The 22,662-nt window shown below is 39.5% G+C and overlaps 1 protein-coding gene across 1 annotated transcript in view; it reads left to right on the plus strand.

Annotated features, from left to right (window-relative positions):
• LOC122433545 (phospholipid-transporting ATPase ABCA3-like) overlaps nucleotides 1–22,662 on the plus strand; it is a 224,824-nt gene that overhangs the window by 12,810 nt on the left and 189,352 nt on the right. Inside the window, exons 4-7 of the mRNA XM_043456582.1 lie at nucleotides 1,999–2,140; nucleotides 12,328–12,584; nucleotides 18,326–18,436; nucleotides 19,197–19,314. Of these exons, the coding sequence (XP_043312517.1) occupies nucleotides 1,999–2,140; nucleotides 12,328–12,584; nucleotides 18,326–18,436; nucleotides 19,197–19,314 (628 nt within the window). The remainder of the gene's footprint in view (nucleotides 1–1,998; nucleotides 2,141–12,327; nucleotides 12,585–18,325; nucleotides 18,437–19,196; nucleotides 19,315–22,662) is intronic.

Raw genomic sequence — 22,662 nt, forward strand, 5'->3', positions numbered from 1 at the left:
TACTCAGCATTAAAAAGAAATTCATTGAACCAGTCTAATGAGATGGATGAAGCTGGAGCCCCATTATACAGATGAAGTAAGCGCAGAAGATAAAGAACATACAGCATACTAACACATATATATGCGAATTAGAAAGATGGTAATGATAACCCTATATGCAAAACAGAAAAAGAGACACAGAATTACAGAACAGACTTTTGAACTCTGTTGGAGAATGTGAGGGTGGGATGTTTCAAAAGAACAGCATGTAAACTATCTATGGTGAAACAGATCACCAGCCCAGGTGGGATGCATGAGACAAGTGCTCGGGCCTGGTGCACTGGGAAGACCCAGAGGAATCGGGTGGAGAGGGAGGTGGGAGGGGGGATCGGGATTGGGAATACATGTAAATCCATGGCTGATTCATATCAATGTATGACAAAACCCACTGGAAAAAAAAAAAAAACTATAGGCAAATATTAAAATCTAGTAAATGGTGAACTATTTGGCTGAAAGTGTGCTGAAGTCTAACTTTCTTTGCAGTGCATCCAAAACTTAAGTATATTGATAGATAAAGTATATAGATATTACATATATACAAGTTTATATAGGTATATATATATTTAAGCTTACCCCTGATGTATAATATAAATCATATATGCACACCTGATTTTGCCTTTTTTATGGAAAAGGTAGCATACTTGTCAGTAATTTTTTTTCTTTTTTCTTTTTGAGCCATAAATCCATTCTTCTACTTTGCTTTTTGATGCTACAGCTTTTTTCAGCCACCTATGGGACTCAGCTAATAAAAGACATTAGAAGCCAGACTTGGAGAAAAAAAAGTAGTTTGAACTTTTCTGTTGGCTTTCTGGCTGCTTGTAGTTGCTGTGAATGACACCCCAGAAATATCTCTCTTTTTTGTCAGTAGCATTTTCTTTCTCATAGCGGCAGACAAATGCAGTTTGAAGATTGCTCAACGCTTTTCAATATCAACCTTGTCACACCCTCTCAAAGATACCCAGCACTAGGCAACTGGAGCTCCTTTTCAGAAGTCAAGGTCCCTGTCCAAAGTCCCCTCTTTCAAGCTCTATAACCCAGTACTAGCTGATATATGCCCCTCCTTTGAGGCTTGATTTTTCATCCCTACATGACCTCTCATTTAAGTTCGCAATTTTTAATAATTGCAAACCCTTGGTTTAGTTTCCTTAGTCCTAGGGCCAATGACTAGTTCCTTCTGTCTCTATCTGATATCTTAGAGTTCTCCTATTCATTAGGTTATCTAGTATAGATAGTATAACCTATCCATTAGGTTATCTAGTTTCTGTTTTCTGACTATACCTTGAGCAGATACAGAACTCTGTATTGTAATTTGTGCAGTCTTTTATGTATGAGCAGTTGGGTTGATTCCAGTATGCTGTATTTCCACAACAAATAATGTTACAACAAATAACCTTGTGCATGTAGTTTTTTTCCCATACTGTTTGAGGTTTATATTCCAAGTCTGTTATTGAAAGTAAGATTGCTGAATTAAACAATGCATGCATATATAGTTTTGTGGAACATTGTCAGATTCTCCATTATTATTGTGCCATTTTGCATACTACAAGCAATGTATTAAAGTGCCCGTTGACTGCTTTGTCAACGCAGTATGTTAACACAGCATGTTTTGACTTTTCCAGTGTGACAGGTAAGAAAGATATCAATGTAGTTTTAATTTGTATTTATTCCATTCTGTGACATTGAGAAGCTTTTTGTATATTTGTGGGCCACCTGTATATCTTCTTTTTGTGAACTGTCTGCATTGGGAGAGGACTTAAAATATAAATATGATTGGATTATATTTGTTGTGCTTGGAGTCACTGTCACTTGCAGGCATTCAGAACCACTTTCATATCAGATGAGTCTCAATTTCAAATCACATGGTTTCGTATGTGGATTTAACTTTGCTTTATTTTCTAATATTTGCTTTTCAGTTTAGTTTGGTTTTAAACATTGTTTGTTTTCTGCTGCTACTTCTAGGTAAAGTATCGTCTCCGTTTTGCTGCTATACAGAGGACTATCATATGGCCAGACGAGATAGGCTGGAAAACAACCTTACTTTTTCCTAGTAGGCCCTCTGTAGGACCCAGGAATCCAGATCATCATGATGGAGGAGGTCCTGGTGAGCAGATTCTTAATGCATATACATACTTAACTTTTATTACACTTGCATAATAATATATATGTTATTTATATTGTGTGTATATATGTGTGTATGTGTATATGTGTATGTACACATATATGTATCTATATAATTATATGAAATAAATCACTTTATTCTTGTAATTTTTAAATTAAATGTATATTATATAAAAATTACTAAATCTTATACATTTGGTAAACTAACATATATATATAGAGAGAGAATATATAATACATGTATGTATATTATGCTTTGTTCTTATTTAATCTCTAATTCATGTCAGAATCTTTTGTGACCCTGTGGACAGTAGCCTGCAAGGCTCCTCTGTTCATGGGATTTCCCAGGCAAGAATACTGGAGTAGGTTTCCATTTCCTTCTCCAGAGGAACTTCCCAACCCAGGAATCAAACCCATGTCTCCTTTGGCAGGTGGATTCTTTATCACTGAGCCACCAGGGCAACTCTTTCAATTCTTATACCAATACGCTTATCTTTATTTAATTGTGGTTTAGTGTTCTGCTTTCCAAATACATATATTTTAATTTATTGGTATTATTTGAATATTCATGTCTACGTATAATTCTGTTGATTTGATCTAAAACTTTAAAACTTGTGATGATAATTTTTAATTCAAATTTTCATATTGCATATTTTCTTGAAAAGCCCTTAATGTGTAATATGAGTTTACCAACTATACCTGAGATTTATATGCAAAGTGAAAGTGAAAGTCACTCAGTCATGTCCGACTCTTTGTGACCCCATGGACGATACAGCCATGGAATTCTCCAGGTCAGAATTCTGAAGTGGGTAGCTGTTCCCTTCTCCAGGGGGTCTTCCCAACCCAGGAATCAAACCCAGGTCTTCCACACTGCAGGCAGATTCTATACCAGCTGAGCTACCAGGAAAACCCAAGAATACTGGAGTGGGTAGCCTATGCCTTCTCCAGCAGATATTCCCAACCCAGGAATCAAACCGGGGTCTCCTGCATTGCAGGTGGATTCTTCCCTGAGCTACCAGGGAAGCCCTTGAGCTTTTAATATTTAGCAAATATTCAGTAGAAGAAAAAAATCTATGCACATTTTAGCATTAGCAACAAAAATTGGAAACGCCATAACCAGTAAGAGAATAGATGAACATATTAGACAGTCATTAAAAATAATCTTTATGTAGTCTGTTGAGAAAGAATTTAAGCTGAGTCTACGAGTAACTATATGAATTAGCTAGATGGAGATAAATGAGTACTATTCCACATAGTGCAAGTAAGATCATGAACACATCAAGATAGGATGCCACATTCAGAGGACTACATGGTATTTTGTTTTCTTTTTTATAGCGAGAATAGAGACTTATACAGGAGGCTATTCGAGGTGAAGCTGAGAGGCAAATAGATCATTAAATATCTAATGTGTAAAGTGAAGGAATATGAAATCTCTTCCTGGAAGTTATGAGAGACAAAATCATAGCAATATTTAGTTTGAATAGGAGAAATGATATGGTAGTGGATGCATCTCTTCAAGTAATGACACTCTCCAAGTAATGACACTCATGTTCATCTTTGGTATTTGTTTAAATCTAACACAAACTTTTGTTTCTATTGATGAATAAAGATGACTGTGACCTATATTTCACAATTTGTATAATTGATTGCAATGTTTCAGAGAATGACCCTTTTTTTGCATTGGACATCTGAATTTTGTTTTGTTATTTCACTTCTTGATTTTGAGTATTATATTACTTGACACCAGGCAGTATGTGCTTGGGTTTCCTTAATACCATACTATTAGTGGGAATATGTTATGAAAAGAAGGGTGGATGAAGCATGTTTGGTAATATTTAAATTAAGGAAGAGTAAAGAAAAGAAGACAAGGATACAGAGATTAAGAAGGATTGACAAATAGGTGAGCAGAATATTAAGACAGCTACTGCTTCGTGCTAATTCACTTCAGTTATATCTGACTCTTTGAGACCATATGGACTGCAAACTATCAGCCTCCTCTGTCCATGGGATTCTCTAGGCAAGAATACTGAAGTGGGTTGCTATGTCCTCCTCAGGGGGACCTTCCTTGGATAGGTACTAAATATATCAAAGAAGGAATGAGAAACCTCAATGCTTGATATTTCAATTTTATAACCACACAAGAATCTCTTGAAGCCCAAAAACAGCAATTCCTTCATAGAAAAAAGTTTCTATTTTTTAAAAAAAACAAAGCTATACAACATTGTTGAAGGAAATTAAAGATGACTCAAAGAAAGGGAAAGATGGTCCATGCTGCTGAATTAGCAAGTTAATATTGCTAAGATGGCCATACTGAAAGCAATCTACAGATTTAATACAATCTCTTTCAAAATACCTATGAGATTTTTCACAGAACTAGAGCAAACAATCCTAAAATTTATATGGAACCAGAAGACTCCAAATTGCCGAAGCAAGCTTGATAAAAAAGAACAAAGCTGAAGCTAGCTATCATATTCCCTGCCTTCAGACTACACTACAAATACACAGTAATCAAAACAGAATGGTGCAGCACAAAAACAGGTACATAGGCCAGTGGAACAGAGTAGAGATCCCAGAAATAAATCCGCAGACCTATAGTCAGTTTATATAGGTAAGAATATACAATGAAGAAAAAACAGTCTTTTTAATAAGTTACGCTGAAAAAAATGGGCAGCTACATGTAAAACAATGAGATTAGAACATTCCCTCATAATGCCATGTACTAAAATAAACTGTATAATTAACATCCTTCAGAAATAGAAGAGGGCAGAAAAAAATATGTGTAGCAAAATGGTGGGAAACAGGTCAGTACTCCCCCCAGTTTCTGCCTTTAACCCCTTTTTGGCTGGGCAAGAAGCAGACACCTGTGGGTGAACCAAATACAGAGATGCAGCCAAAACCAAAGCAGAGCCCTAGGGCTGTGAGACTGAGCAAGAACTGACATCTTTCCTTCAAGCTTCACAAACCATAGATTAATCCCACACAGGGGGCTTGGTGAACTTAGCGCCTAGAGAACATTTTAATGGAAAATTGCTGAGCCTGCAGCTGAGTCAGGTCTGCCTTTAGCAGCTGTGGACTTGTGGCCACGTACACAGGGTAGGGAATGGGATGGGCCATGTCAAAATTTGAGCTGACTCCACACTACCCATAGTGGGTCCAGTGACCTAACTAGAGGTCTTGGAGGATCTCCTGGGGAGGTGGGAGTTGGCTATAGCTCACCGTGGCGATAAGGACACTAACAACAGAGGCCCCAGGGAATTTTGTTGTTGTTGTTCCTGTTTTATTTTTTTTTTAATTTTGTCTTTTTTAATTTTCATTTATTCTATTTTTATTTTCTTCGGAGAATATCTTTTTGGTTTTATGCGGTTGTTTGTTGTTTTTTTTTTTCTTGTTTTGTTGTTGTTTTGGTTTTGTTTTGGTTTTTGGTTTGTTGTTTTCTTGTTTTTTTCTTTGTTTTGTTTTGTTTTATTTTTGCTATTTGTTTTGATTTTTGTTTGTCTGTTTTGTTTATTTCGTTTTTGGACAGGCCACATGGCTTGCCAGGATCTTGGATCCTTGACTGGGGGTTGAACCCAGACTCCCCAAGTGGGAGTGCTGAGTCCTCGCCGCTGGACTGCCAGGGAATTCCCAACCCCAGGGAGTTTTCCTGAAGGAAGAAAAAAAGAAACAGGTGGGACTCACACCCCTGGGGGGAAGCTGAAGGAGGGGAGAAGTTATCATATCCAGGGAAGTCCCCTCACTCTTCCTCAAGATCAGATGAAATAGGAGAGCTTTGAGGGCTATCAGAAAGGAGTGCGGCAGCTGGTCTGTGGCAAGCAGGGCAGAGCAAGATTTACAGGATGGTCCATGCCTCAGTCTTAGATGGTGTCTGCCAGTGCTGGCAGGGACTGGGCGCTAAAGCATGGGGTTTGGAGAGCGCAACTAAGAAGACTTCTGTCGGCTGCATGGAGACAACCTCAAGGGACATAATTGAGGCGCTCTGCAGCCTGATTGCTCCCAGAGGAAACATTGTCTCCCCTCAGAGGGATGCACCCTGAGTGGTACCCAAAGGGTGGGGCCACCATCAAGGCCTCTGTACCCACACACCAGCCTCTCTCCCTCCCACCTAAGCAATCAAACACGCCCTCACCCCGTTTCATCTGAACAGGGAGCAGATGCCTGAGGGTGGCCCACATGCAAATTTTGTGCCCAAACTTAAGCTGAGTCTCAGAGGCTGTGTGACTAAGGAAGAACTGAAACCGCTTCTTGCAGCTGCACAAGGTGTGGGTTAAATCCCTGTGATGGACTTAGTAAACCCAGCACCTGTGGAACATCTAAATGGACAGTGAGTGTCCCACAACTGAGATAGGTTTGACTTTAGCAGCTGTGGACTTTGTGGGCACACACATGCAGAAGTTGGGCCAGGTCAGAATTTGAGCTCCCACCACAGTGCCCACAGGAGGTCTCATGACCTACCTAGAGGTCTTGGAGGGCCTCTTGAGGAGGTGGTGGTTGACTGTGGTTCACAAGGATGGCAATGACACTGATAGCAGAGGCCACAGGGAATTGTAATGTTATTTTTTGTTTGTTTTAAACATACTTTGTATTTTTCTTTTTTGTTTTACTTTAATTTTTGTTTTGTTTTTCTGTTTTTTGTTTTTTTGTATTATTATCTTTGCTTCTCGGGGGCTTTGTTTTGTTTTTATTCTTTGTTTTGGTTTGGAATTTTTTCTTTGGTTGTTTTCCTTCTTTTTTTGGGGGGGGGTTGTTTTTATGGTTTGTCTTGGTTTTGTCTGTCTGTTCATTTATCATTTGTTTCTTTTGTTTTCTTGCCCATGCCATGTAACTTGTGGGGTTTTGGTTTCCCAGCCAGGGGTGGAACCTGAGCTCTTACTGTGGGGGCACCAAGTCCTACCTACTGGACCACTGGAGAATTTCCAGCCCCAGAATATTAATCAGCATGAGCTTTGCCAGAGTTGCCCATCTTGGCCCCAATATTGAACCCCACCCAACAGCCTGCAAGCTCCAGTGCTGGAACGACTCAGGCCAAACAACCAAAAAAACAGGAACACAGCCCCACCCATTAGTAGACAGGGGGAACTAACTAAACTTTAGAATAACTAAAGTTGAACTAACCTCACAGACACCCCAAAACACGCCCATTGACACAGCCCTGCCCACCAGAAGAACAAGACTCATCTCCCTCCCACCAGGAAAGCTGCACAAACCCCTGGATTGAACCTTCCCACCAAGGGACAGGCACCAGAAGCAAGAGGAAGTACAATCCTACAGCCTTCAGAGTGGAGACCACAAACACAGTAAGTTAGACAAAATGAAATAACAGAAATGTGTTACAGAAAGGAGAAATGTAAAACCCTACAAGACCAACTAAATAAAGAGGAGATAGGCAATCTACCTGAAAAATATCAGAGCAATGATAATAAAGATGATGCAAGATCTTGGGATATAGAGGTACAGATAGAGAAAGTACAAGAAATGTATAACAAAGATCTAGAAGAACTAAAGAACGGATGAACAGTGATGATGAATGATCTAATAACTGAAATGAAAAAGACAGTGGAAGGAATAAAGTACAGAACAGCTGAGGCAGTAGAATGGATAAAGTGAGCTGGAAGATAGAATGGTGGAAATCACTGCTGCAGAGCAGAATAAAGAAAAAAGAATGAAAAGAAATGCAGACAGTCTTAGAGACCTTTGGGACAACATTAAACTCATCTGCAGTCAAAGTATAGTGATCGCTGAAGGAGAAGAGAAAGAGACTGATAAAATACTTGAAGAGATTATAGTAAAAAAAAATTCCCTACCATAGGAAAGGAAATAGTCATCTGAATCTAGGAAGTGTAAAGGGTGTTTTCCTCCCAAAAATAACATCTTAAGTTTCAGGAGAAAAATTAGGAGGATACAGCTAAAGAAAAGCAATGCTTAGAAATAACTCTATAATGTTTATATGTTGATACGAGAAAAACTGAAAAGTATAAAATTAATTCTGATTCCCAGCCTTAAAAAATTAGTAACTAGGCTTCCCTGGTGGCTCAGAGGTTAAAGTGTCTGCCTGCAATGCAGGAGACCTGGGTTCGATCCCTGGGTCGGGAAGATCCCCTAGAGAAGGAAATGGCAACTCACTCCAATATTCTTGCCTGGAGAATCCCATGGGCGGAGGAGCCTGGTGGGCTACTGTCCACGGGGTCACAAAGAGTCGGACACAACTGAGCAACTTCACTTTCATTTTCATACATAAAATGCAGTATGCAACTACAGCTAGCAGAAGGCATATGCAAGCAGCTTCTTAGACCAAGGGCATCACAGAAGAGGCAGGGCAAGCCAAGCTTGCACCCCATAGCCTGGAGTGCCGCTTCAGCAGTGAGAACCATAGCTCCGTTTCCAAAAGGTTCCATACTTGAGGGAATGACTGTGGAGGCTCTAAACCAAGTGTCTTGGACTTGAGGATGTTTCTGGGGAGAAACCTCAGCATGAATTCAGAAGAAAAGGAGATGCTTTGAGTGGAATGCGAATATGTTGTGGAGAAGAAGCCAATGCTGACTCCATGTCGGAAACTGTTTCTTTGACTTGCTTTTCATTGCTTTTGTTACTATAATCATACAGAATGCTCTGCCTCAGAGAGTCCTACCCATCTGCCTGACTGTTAAACTAAAGTGCCTTTGTTCAGAACTCTGTCCACCTGTCAATGGCGGGAAGAAATGAACACATCCCCTGCCTGAGGCTTGCCATTCTAGGAGATGTTTGCAAGATTAATGGCCTTTTTACTTTGCTTCCTCACCTCCCCCTGATCTCTGATCTATAAAAGAACCTGGCATCCAGACCCAGATAATATGGTTACTTTGAGATGTTAGCCCTCCATCTTCTCGGTCAGATGGCTCCCTGATTAAAGTCTCATCCTTGCCTTAAACTGATTAACTTCTAAGATACTGGAGTAGAAGGATGTGTGCTTATCTTCTCCTGCAAGAATACCAAAATCACAACTAGTTGCTAAACAACCATCAACAGGAGAATGTTGGATCCTAGCAGAAAGAGATAGCCAGCATCCAAGGGCAAAGGAAAAATCCCAACAAGACAGTAGTAGGGGTGCAATCATGTTTAAAATCAAGTCTCAGACCTGCCAGATGCTGAGGGGATGCAAAAATAATTGTGCGCACCAGGACCCAGGGAAAGGAACAGTGACCTCCACAAGGGACTGAGCCAGACCGACCTTGGGGTGTCTGTCTCCTGCAGAGGCACGAGTCAGCAGTTACCTACCACGGGGACAGGGGCTCTGGCTGCATCAGACCTGGGTGGCGCGGTGTGAGGCATAAGTCCTCTTGGAGGAGGTCACCATTAGCTCCACTATAGAGCCACTGAGCAGATGACCCATGAAATGGAGAACAATTATACCAAACAAGTTCTTGCACTGTTGCAGAAGTTCTAGGGCCCACAAGAGAGTTCCTAAACTGGGGATCCAGCAAAGGGACTGAGAACCCCCTGGGAATTTGACTTTGAAAGCCAGTGGTATTTGATTACAGAACTTCCACAGGACTGGGGAAAAAAACTTGGAGGGCACAAACAAAACCTTGTGCCCACCAAGACCCAGGGGAAAGGAGCAGTCTCCCCACAAGAGACTGAGCCAGACTTGCCTGTGAGTCCTTAAGTCTCCGGCGGAGGCGTGAGTCGACGTTGGCCTGCTGTGGGGCCAGGGGCACTGACTACAACAGTCTTGAGAAGCCCGGCAGGCTCCATAGTCCTTTTGAAGGACGTCACCATTACCCTTACCACAGTTTGGCCTCTGGCCAAACTAAAGGGAGGGAACACAGTCCCATCCATCAGCAGAAACTTGGATTAAATATTTCCTCAGCATGGCCTTGCCCACCAGAGCAAGACCAAATTTTCCACACAGCCAGTCCCTCCCATCAGGGAAGGTGCCACAAGCCTCTTATCCTCATACATCAGAGGGCACACAAAATGAAAACCACAGTCACAGGAAACTAAACAAACTGATGACATGGATCACTTGTCTAACTCAATGAAATTATGAGCCGTGCCATGTAGAGTCCCCCCAAACGGAAAACTCGGCGGTGGCCACAGGACTGCAAAATGTTAGTTTTCATTCCAATCCCAAAGAAAGGCAATACCAAAGAATGCTCAGACTACCACACAATTGCACTCATTTCAAATGCTAGCAAAGTAGTGCTCAAAATTCTCCAAGCTAGGCTTCAACAGTGTGTGAACTGAGAACTTCCAGATGTTCAAGCTGGATTTAGAAACGGCAGAGGAACCAGAGATCAAATTGCCAACATCTGTTGGATCATAGAAAAAGCAAGAGAATTCCATAAAAACACATACTTCTGCTTCATTGACTGTGCTAAAGCTTTTGACTGTGTGCATCACAACAAATTGTGGGAAATTCTTGAAGAGATTGGTATACCAGACCACCTTATCTGCCTCCTGTGAAACTTGTATGCAAGTCAAGAAGCAACATTTAGAATCGGACATGGAACTACAGACTGGTTCCAAATTGGAAAAGGAGTACGTCAAAGCTGTATACCGTCACCCTGCTTATTTAAATTATGTGCAGAGTACATCATGCAAAATTCCAGGCTGGATGAAGCACAAGCTGCAATCAAGATTTCCGGGAGAAATACAAATAACTTCAGATATGCAGGTGACACCACCCTTACGGCAGAAAGTGAAGAGGAACTAAAGAACCTCTTGATGAATGTGAAAGTGCAGAGTGAAAAAGCTGGCTTAAAACTCAACATTCAAAAAACTAAGATCATGGCATCCGGTCCCATCATTTCATTGTATATAGATGGGGAAGCAATGGAAACAGTGATAGAATTTATTTTCTTGGGCTCTGAAATCACTGAAGATGGTGACTGCAGCCATGAAATTAAAAGACACTTGTTCCTTGAAAGAAAAGCTATGACCAACCTACACAGCTTATTAAAAAACAGAAACATCACTTTGCTGACTAAAGTCCATATAGTCAAAGTTATGGCTTTTCCAGTATTCGTGTATGGATCTGAGAGTTGGACCATAAAAGTAACTGAGCACCAAAGAATTGATGCTTTTGAGCCATGGTGTTGGAGGAGACTTTTGAAAATCCCTTGGACTGAAAGGAGATCCAACCAGTCAATCCTAAATGAAATCAACCCTGAATGTTGATTGGAAGTGATGTGGAAGCTGAAGCTCCAATACTTTGGCCACCTGATGTGAAGAACTGAGTCATTAGAAAAGACCCTGATGCTGGGAAAGATTGAAGGCAGGTGGAGAAGGGGACAACAGACGACGAGATGGTTGGATGGCATCACCAACTCATTGGGTATGAGTTTGAGCAAGCTCTGGGAGATGGTTAAGGACAGGAAAGCCTGGTATGCTGCAGTCTATGGTGTCACAAAGAGTCGGACATGACTGAGCAACTGAACAACTACAAAATACATAAAATAGATAAACAATAAGAGTTTACTGTATATGGAATTATATTCAGTTTCTTATACTAACCTGTAGTCGAATATAATCTGAAAAAATGTGCTTGAGTTACTATGCTGTATACTTGATGCTATCACATTATTGTAAATCAACTATTCTTCAGTTTTTAAAAAAGCAGTTTGAGTCTATCCCAAGTGTAATCATTTTTTTTTTAGTCTCACCTAATTTACCAATGCATAAGACTCTAGATTTGTAAATTAAAAGCACATTCCAAGTAGAAAAAATAAGTAAAAGAAAAGCAAGTTAAATCCTAAACTGCCTTTTAGCTTTATGGATAACTTGGTTTCAGTGAAACAATTTTCCTTGGGGTCTAAACTGTACTATTCACTATATATATCTGTCAATCTGACTTTCACGTTTTATTTTACATTTCCAAGTCTTCATCTCACCAGTGTTTAAAGTTGCATTTTTTGTAAATATGAATTACATTTACCAAATCTACCACTTTTATTAAATATATTTAATTTTTAGAAGATGTGAATTAGATTCAATCTGAAGAAGTAACCCTTGTTTCTGTGTGAGAACTATAATAGGTTCTCAGAGCTATTATGTTCAGTTAGCCCTGATGCAACACTAAGTTTAGGTTCTATATGTGATAAGCTGTGACTGACTTGAATTACCTTGCTTTTTGCATGTGTCTGATTAGATGTTCCTTAGCATGTTTTACTTGATGATGTTTATTTTATCATATAGGGTACATCAGAGAAGGATTCCTGGCTATACAGCATGCCTTAGATAAGGCCATCATTGTGTATCATGAGAGCAGTGCTAAACAGTTGTTTGACAATGTCAGCATCTTTGTACAGAGATTTCCATATCCAGCTTATCCTGATGACGGAGTACTTTTACTCACTGGTAGTTTCCTTCCTTTGATGTTCATACTCATGTTCTCTCCAACTATACTTTCCATCATTCGATCTATTGTATGGGAAAAGGAGAAAAGATTGAAGGTAATCCAAATTATTTTCTTATAAAGTTTCTTTAAAGGATTTGTAAGCATGTAGAGTTGTGTTACACAGAGGATTGGATTATTTCTGCATGTTCAGCATTGTGGATGGTTGTTGCATCCCATAGAAGTAGATTATATCCCAGTAACAACAAATACAGAGCAGGAAGAGTGAATACCAAGCTGGCCGATTTCCAGAAGCAAACTGTGTGGAGCAGCAGAAAGGTAAAAGTAAAACCTGATGGCAAGAAGGGACACAGTGAAAGGTCACTAGAGGAATTTGATGTTTCTAGTACCTAGAGTTAAAATTTCAAACAACTCAGGTCCTAGCTAATCTAATATGAAGTCTCACACTATAGGCCTATTTACCTTCATATATGCTCCCCTAGCTAACATGTCTGATTTTCAACAAAGGATTGCAAGCCACACCAAAAATTAAGAAAAAAACGTTTCAAAGAGACAAATCTGTAATCGATGTTGGCAGTTTGACCTCTGCTTTGCCTGCCTTTTATTTATCCAACTTGAGCATCTGGAAGTTCCTGGTTCACATACTATTGAAGCCTGGCTTGGATAATTTTGAGCATTACTTTGCTAGTGTGTGAGATGAGTGCAATTGTGCAATAGTTTGAACATTCTTTGGCATTGCCTTTCTTTGGGATTGGAATGAAAACTGACCTTTTCCAGTCCTGTGGCCACTGCTGAGTTTTCCAGATTTGCTGGCATATTGAGTGCAGCACTTTCACAGCATCATCTTTTAGCATTTGAAATAGCTCAACTGGAATTCCATCACCTCCACTAGCTTTGTTCATAGTGACACTTCCTAAGGCCCACTTGACTTTGCATTCCAGGATGTTTGGCTCCAGGTGAATGATTACCCCATCATGATTATATGGGTCATGAAGATCTTTTTTGTACAGTTCTGTGTATTCTTGCCACCTCTTCTTAATATCTTCTGCTTCTGTTAGGTCCATGCCATTTCTGTCCTTTATTGTGCCCATCTTTGCATGAAATATTTTCTTGGTATCTCTGATTTTCTTGAAGAGATCTCTAGTCTTTCCCATTCTATTGTTGTCGTCTATTTGTATGCATTGATCACTGAGGAACGCTTTTTTATCTTTCCTTGCTATTCTTTGGAACTCTGTGTTCAAATGGGTGTATCTTTCCTTTTCTCCTTTGCCTTTAGCGTCTCTTGTTTTCTCAGCTATTTATAAGGCCTCCTCAAACAACCATTTTGCCTTTTTGCACTTCTTTTTCTTGGGGATGGTCTTGATCACTGCCTCCTGTACAATATCACGAACCTCTGTCCATAATTCTTCAGGTACTCTATCAGATCTAATTCCTTGAATCTGTTTGTCACTTCCACTGTATAATCATCAGGGATTTGATTTAGGTCAAAGCTGGATGGTCTAGTGGTTTTTCCTACTTTCTTCAATTTTGCAAAAGTCTGAATTTTGCAAGAAGGAGTTCATGATCTGGGTAACAGTCAGCTCCTGGTCTTGTTTTTGTTGACTGTATAGAGCTTCTTCATCTTTGCTGCAAGGAATATAATCAATCTGAGTTCAGTATTGACCATCTGGTGATGTCCATGTGTAGAGTCATCTCTTGTGTTGTTGCAAGAGGGTATTTGCCATGATCAGTAAATTCTCTTGACAGAACTGTTAGCCTTTGCCCTGCTTCATTTTGTACTCTAAGGCCAAATTTGCCTGTTACTCCGAGTATCTCTCAACTTCCTGTGCTTACATTCCAGTCCCATATAATGAAAAGGACATCTTTTTTGGGTGTTAGTTTTAGAAGATCTTGTGGGTCTTCATAGAACCATTCAACTTCAGCTTCCTCAGTATTACTGGTTGGGCATATACTTGGATTACTGTGATGTTGAATGGCTTCCTTGGAAATGAACAGAGTTCATTCTGTTATTTTTGAGACAGCACCCAAGGACTGCATTTTAGACTCTTTTGCTGACTATGAGGGCTACTCCATTTCTTCTAAGGGATTGTTGCCCACAGTAGCAGATATAATGGTCATCTGAATTTAATTCACCCATTCCAATCCATTTTAGTTCACTGATTCTTAAAATATCGATGTTCACTCTTGCCATCTCCTGTTTGACCACCTCCTATTTGCCTTAATTCATGGACCTAACATCCCAGGTTTCTATTCAATATTGTTCTTTACAACATCAGACTTTACTTCCATCACTGGTCACATCTGCAACTGGGTGTTGTTTTTGCTTTGGCTCCATCTCTTCATTCTTTCTGGAGTTATTTCTCCACTGTACAGTTCAGTTCAGTCACTCATTCGTATCTGACTCTTTGCGACCCCATGGACTGCAGCACGCCAGGCCTCCCTGTCCTTCACCAACTCCCGGAGTTTACCCAAATTCATGTCCACTGAGTCGGTGATGCCATTCAACCATCTCATCTTCTGTTGTCCCCTTCTCCTCCTGCCTTCAGTCTTTCCCAATATCAGGTCTTTTCCAATGAGTCAGTTCTTCACATCAGGTGGCCAAAGTATTGGAGTTTCAGCTTCAACATCAGTCCTTCCAGTGAACACTCAGGACTGACCTTTAGGATGCACTGGTTGGATCTCCTTGCAGTCCAAGGGAGTCTTCTCCAACACCACAGTTCAAAAGCATCAATTCTTCAGCACTCAGCTTTCCTCACAGTCCAACTCTCACATCCATACATGACCACTGGAAAAACCACAGCCTTGACTAGACGGACCTTTGTTGGCAAAGTAATGTCTCTGCTTTTTAATATACTCTCTAGGTTGGTCATAACTTTCCTTCTAAGGATCAAGTGTCTTATAATTTCATGGCTGCAATCACCATCTGCAGTGATTTTGGAGCCCAAAAAAATAAAGTCTGCCACTGTTTCCACTGTTTCCCCATCTATTTGCCATGAAGTGATGGGACCAGATGCCATGATCTTAGTTTTCTGAATGTTGAGCTTTAAGCCAACTTTTTCACTCTCCTCTTTCACTTTCATCAAGAGGCTCTTCAGTTCTTCTTCACTTCCTGCCATAAGCGTGGTATCATCTGCATATCTGAGATTATTATATTTCTCCTGGCAATCTTGATTCCAGCTTGTGCTTCATCCAGCCCAGTGTTTCTCATGATGTACTCTGCAGATAAGTTAAATAAGCAGGGTGACAATATACAACCTTGACGTACTCCTTTTCCTGTTTGGAACCAGTCTGTTATTCCATGTCCAGTTCTAACTATTGCTTTCTGACCTGCATACAGATTTCTCAAGAGGCAGGTCAGGTGGTCTGGTATTCCCATCTCTTTCAGAATTTTCCACTCTTCTCCAGTAGCATATTGAGCACCTACCAACCTGGGGAGTTCATCTTTCAGTGTCCTATCTTTTTGCCTTTTCAAAGTGTTCTTGGGGTTCTCAAGGCAAGAATACTGAAGTGGTTTGCCATTCCCTTCTCTCGTAGACCATGTTTTGTCAAAACTCTCCATCATGACCCATCCATCTTGGGTGGCCCTAAATGGCATGGCTCATAGTTTCGTTGAGTTAGACAAGACTGTGGTCCATGTGATCAGTTTGATTATTTTTCTGTGATTGTGGTTTTCGTTCTGTCTGCCCTTTGATGGATAAGTGTAAGAGGCTTATGGTAACTTCCTGATGGGAGAGACTGACTGAGTGGGAAACTGGGTCTTATTCTGATGGGTGGGGCAATGCTCAGTAAATCTTTAGTCCAATTTCATATTGATGGGCGAGGCTGTGTTCCCTCCCTCTTGTTTTACCTGAGGCCAGACTGGTGAAGGTAATGAAGATAATTTAAGGACCTCTTTCAAAAGGTCCTGTGCAGCACTGGGGCATTCAATGCCCCTGGCCCTGCCACAGTCCACCGCCGACCCATGCCTCACAGTTTAAATTACTGTGATTAATAATTTAAGGCACTAAAGGAAAAGATAGAGGTGTCCAGGATCCTTAAGACCATCCCTATTTTCTGAAATTCACTTGAAGGATTCATGTGACTCAGCATGTAGATATGCTAACAGCTAAGGTTTATTTTAATGGTAGAGTAAGTATAGGTGATAGCTGAATCATAAGAGAAAATGACACAGGCAAAGCCTAGAGGAATTAACCTGTAGGCTTCCACAAGTAATTTCACAAGAGATCACACAGGGCATACTCTTGCACCAGTGATGAAAATCCAGCAACATATTTGTGATGTTCTTGTCCAGAGAAATCCATTAGAGACTTATCATCCAAGGTTTTGATTGGCATGCTGGTTATATTATATAAGCACCTTTGACCTACCACATACCAAAATTCCAAACTCCTAGACAGCAGATATCCAGCATACACCATATTATTTGTACAAACAGTTTAGGCACAGTCAGCCACACTTATCATTTAGAAAATGTTTTATATCAGTGAAGGGAGTGGTTTATCAGCCAAATTTCCATATACCAACCAAAGGCCAATCTTGCAAACATGCCTTCTTTAAAAATAGTAGTGTCAAGCTTTCTCTTTTCAGCGCAACAGATAACATGCATGATCAGATAGGTAATGCTATCAGAAACAGCTGAGCACCAAAGAATTGATGCTTTTGAACTGTGGTGTTAGAGAAGACTCTTGAGAGTCCCTTGGACTGCAAGGAGATCCAACCAAAGGAAGATTCCAACCTAAAGGAAATTAGTCCTGAATGTTCATTGGAAGGACTGATGTGGAACCTGAAACTCCAATACTTTGGCCACCTGATGCAAAGAACTGACTCATTTGAAAAGACCCTGATGGCTGGGAAAGATTGAAGGTGGGAGGAGAAGGGGATGACAGAGGATGGCATCACTGACTCAATGGACATGAGTTTGAGTCAACTCCGGGAGTTGGTGATGGACAGGGAGGCCTGGTGTGCTGCAGTTCATGGGGTTGCAAAGAGTCAGACACCACTGAGCAACTGAACTGAACTGAACTGATTGGAAACAGCAAGCTATAAGGAGTCAAATGGAATTGCTGGAAATTAAAAACAGCGTGCTGACAAAAATGAAGTCTGCCTTTGACAGACTCATAAGTAGACTTGACCTTGCTGAGGAAAGAATCAAAAATTGAATACAAGAAAGTTGAAATTACACAAATTTAAGTGCAAAAAGAAAACACTATGTAAAGATCCAGAAGAAAACATTGAAAAGCTATAGGACACCATCAATGATATAGCATGTATATAATTGGAATTCAAAAAGGAAATGTGAAAATAAAGTTAAAGAAATAATGGCAGAGACTTTTACAAAATTAATGGTAGACATCAAACCACAGTTCCAAAAAGCTCAGAGATAAGCTAGAGGGAAGGAAAAGACTCATTGCCTAAAAAGAACAAGTATAAGAAGTACTGCTGACTTCTAATTTACAATTGAATTTTTAAAAAAGGAAAGAAACCATAAACACATTTATCTAATATCCCTGGAAGTGGATGTAATGGAAAAGAGATCTTAATCTCGATATTTCAAAGTTTAATTTTAAATGCTCTCCATTTTGGTTTAATACTAGGTGTAATGTTGACAAAAGATTTCTGAACTCAAGAGGAAAAGATTTGAATGTCAGTACTGCCCTTACTAACTGCATAAATGTAATCAACTCACATGACTTTCTGAGCCTTGATTTTTCTCACTCATAAAATGAACATATTATCCATTTAAATGTGTTTTTATGAGAATTTAGTTTTTAAATGTATGTGAAAATGTTATGAATTGCTGATATATTTAATATTTGATTTGTTTTTAATTTCCTACAGGAGTACCAGCTTACAGTTGGACTTAGAAGTTGGATGATCTGGGCTGCGTATTTCTTCACGTTCTTCTTTTTTTATATCTTTATTGTCTCCTTGATATGTGTATTAGTTTTTGCCAAGGCAAGTGTTAGTTTCATTCAATAGAGATGAGTCATACATGTACTATTAGGATTTTAGTAGCTACTAGATTTTAAAAAGGAAAAGTTGAAATTATTTTCATAATGTATATGATTTAGCCAATATATACAAAATATTATTTCAGTATGCAACCAATTTAAAAATTTAGATATTTTACATTCTTTTCTGTACTAAATACTTATAACTCCAGTGTATGTTTCATATTTAGAGCACATCTCAATTTATGCACTGTATTTTCATTAGAAATACTTCATCTGTATTTGACACTGCTTTATCTTTTGAGTTTAAGTTAAAAATAACTAAAATTCAATGAAAACAAAAAGTCAACTCCTCAGTCACACTCACTACTTTCCAGGTGCTTAATGTATCAAGTGTTTAATAGTTACATGCTGTATATGGCTGTTACATCTAACATTTTATTTCCAGTGGATTGCAACCTACTGCAACTATCCTTTGAGAAGGAAAAAGTAATCATAGTATGGACTGGTTAGTCTCAGGTTTTCAAGAGAATGAAAAATGGCTTTTATGGAAATTCGGAGACTGCCAAATCTCTGAGAAAAACATTAATCCTTCTGTAAGAAATAAGTCAATTAGTTAACTTGGCATCTCATTGAGTTTCAGTCACTGGGCAGTGTGATCTGTTTATTTAGGGCCATAGTTTTCTCCCTCTTCCCTTGTGTTTATATGGTACTGCTTATTGCATATTTTACATGATGTCATAATTGTTTTATTGTAGATTTTCAATGATCCAGTCTTCTGCTACAGTGACTATAGTTTCATCTTTGTCTTTCTTATGTGTTATGCCACTGCTTCAATATTCTTTGGCTTTATGGTTAGCACATTCTTCGATAAAGGTAAGTCTAAGACTTCTTCTGTAACAGAATTACCATTTTAATTGACCAAAATAAGGCCATATTTGGGAGCTCCATGTAGCTATCTCACATACAGTCTTGGTATACATTCTAATATAGAAGATGAATTGCACATGAAATGATTTTACAGGAGGTAGAGGGTGCACTGAAATTTAATACTGCCCAATGCATGTGTAAAAACAGTATATAAAATAAGATTGTTACCAGTTGGAACTTAGGATAGATTAAACAGTGCTTCCTGCAGAAGTTGATTTCAAATCACTTCCGAAAGCAAATCAAGGGAAGGAGATATTCATTCATTCATTTATTCAGCATGTGCTTTATGTACTTAACATGTGGTAAGACTTTGTATCACATACATAGACAAAGGAAAATGATTCTTCTTGAAAGCCCACATGAGAAAGATATATATCATCAGATAACCCCAGATTGGCCTACTACAGATCTTATAGAAATAATTTTCTATTGACAATTTTTAATAACTTCCCCCCAAATTAAGGAATATTTCTTTTTTATACCACACCTATTAAGCATTATTTCTCCTGTATTTTCTGTATTGAACAAGTATAGTCCCTATTAAATAATTTTAGTGTATAAATATATTTTTGCAGTAAGAATTTTAAGTATCAAAATATAACCTTTAATCACTTCAGTTCAGTTCAGTCACTCAGTCATATCTGACTCTTTGCGACCTCATGGACTGCAGCACGCCAGGCCTCCCTGTCCTTCACCAACTCCCGGAGTTTACCCAAATTCGTGTCCACTGAGTCGGTGATGCCATCCAACCACCTCATCTTCTGTCGTCCCCTTCTCCTCCTGCCTTCAGTCTTTCCCAGCGTCAGGTCTTTTCCAATGAATCAGTTCTTCACATCAGGTGGACAAAGTATTGGAGTTTCAGCTTCAACATCAGTCCTTCCAGTGAACACTCAGGACTGATCTCCTTCAGGATGGACTGGTCGGATCTCCTTGCAGTCCAAGGGACTCTCAAGAGTCTTCTCCAACACCACAGGTCAAAGGCATCAATTCTTCAGCGCTCAGCTTTCTTTATACTCCAACTCTCACATCCATACGTGACCACCTAAAAAACCATAGCCTTGACTAGACGGACCTTTGTTGGCAAAGTGATGTCTCTGCTTTCTAATATGCTCTCTAGGTTGACCATAACTTTCCTTCCAAGGAGCAAGCCTCTTTTAATTTCATGCCTGCAGTCACCATCTGCAGTGATTTTGGAGCCCCCCAAAATAAAATCTGTCACTGTTTCCCCATCTATTTGCCATGAAGTGATGGGACCAGATGCCATGATCTTAGTTTTCTGAATGTTGAGCTTTAAGCCAACTTTTTCACTCTCCTCTTTCACTTTCATCAAGAGGCTCTTCAGTTCTTCTTCACTTTCTGCCATAAGGGTGGTGTCATCTGCTTATCTGAGGTTATTGATATTTCTCCCAGCAATCTTGATTCCAGCTTGTGCTTCATCCAGCCCAGTGTTTCTCATGATGTACTCTGCAGATAAGTTAAATAAGCAGGGTGACAATATACAGCCTTGATGTACTCCTTTTCCTATTTGGAACCAGTCTGTTATTCCATGTCCAGTTCTAACTGTTGCTTCCTGACCTGCATATTATCACAAATATCACCGATTGGTTTTCAGAATTCACAATTAGTATTTGGAATTGTGATGAAAGGAATTAACATAGCAGTCCTGAAACTCATTTCCTTAGAAAGCCTTCCTAGAAAGGTTTGCCTTTGCTTGGCATCTAAGAACTTAAATTTTTAGAAGATTCTCCCCATTCTCTTAATAGTAAGAGTGGCTCATGGTTCCTAAAGTGCTTGTGCAAGCAGTTTTTATACTAAACACAGGTTTGCTTTCTGGGAGTCTAGAGTCTTGATATATGTTAGGTACACCTGTGTGACAAGCTCCCAACAAAAACCTTAGTCCTTCAATCTCTAATCAATATCTGGCCTATACATGTTGTCACAGTTCCTTGCTAGAGGAATTAAGCATAACCTGTGTGATTGCACTAAGAGAGAACTCTTGTAAACTTGTGCCTGTTTCCATCTGCACTTTGCCACATGCTCCTTTTCCCTTCAATGATTGTGCTTTGTATCCTTACATTGTTATTATAGCATCATTATTTATTCATCATAACTCTTGAGTATGACTATATGCTATATCCTTGAATTGTCCTAGAAAGTGACTGAATCCAGAGTGGTCTTGAGGACCTCAACAAAACAATTAACAAAATTGTGGATAAAGAAAAATAGTATGTTGAGCTAAAACAGAAAGTGATGTGTTGAAAATCAAAATAAGATTGTCAGACAGGAGTCAATGTATTTATATAAACAAGAAAAAGGACTTTTATTTCTGGTGGTATAATAGACTAAATTAGAATGACTCTTCCCATCTAAAACAATTGAAATATTAGTTAATATTTTTAAACTTATTTTTCAGTTCAGTTCAGTTGCTCAGTCATGTCCAACTCTTTGTGACCCCATGGACTGCAGCACGCCAGGCTTCCCTGTCCTGGAGCTTACTCAAGATCATGTCCATCAAGTCGGTGATGCCATCCAACCATCTCATCCTCTGTCATCCCCTTCTTCTCCCGCTTTCAATCTTTCCCAGCATCAGGGTCTTTTCCAGTGAGTCAGTTCTTCACATTAGGTGGCCAAAGTATTTGAGTTTCAGCTTCAGTCTTTCCAATGAATATTCAGAACTGATTTCCTTTAGGATTGACTGGTTTGACTGTGCTTTATTGACTACACCAAAGCCTTTGTGTGGATCTCACCAAACTGTGGGAAATTCTTAAAGAGATGGGACTGCCAGACCACCTTACCTGCCTCCTGAGAAATCTTCATGCAGGTCAAGAAGCAACAGTTAGAACTGGACATGGAACAACAGACTGGCTCCAAATGGGGAAAGGAGTACATCAAGGCTGTATATTATCACCCTACTTAGTTAACTTATATGCAGTATGCATCATGCGAAATGCCGGGCTGGATGAAACACAAACTGGAATCAAAATTGCCAGAAGAAATATCAATAACCTCAGATAAGCAGATGACACCACCTTTATGGCAGAAAGTGAAGAAGAACTAAACAGCCTCTTGTTGAAAGTGAAAGAGGAGAGTGAAAAAACTGACTTAAGACTCAACATTCAGAAAACTAAGATCATGGCATCTGGTCCCATCACTTCATGGCAAATAGATGGGTAAACAATGGAAACAGTGACAGATTTTATTTTGGGGGGCTCCAAAATCATGCAAAAGGTGACTGCCATCATGAAATTGAAAGACACTTGCTCCTTGGAAGAAAAGCTATGACAAACCTAGACA

This window comes from Cervus canadensis, chromosome 32 (genome assembly GCF_019320065.1).
Source record: "Cervus canadensis isolate Bull #8, Minnesota chromosome 32, ASM1932006v1, whole genome shotgun sequence".
In the NCBI taxonomy this organism is placed as follows: Eukaryota; Metazoa; Chordata; class Mammalia; order Artiodactyla; family Cervidae; genus Cervus; species Cervus canadensis.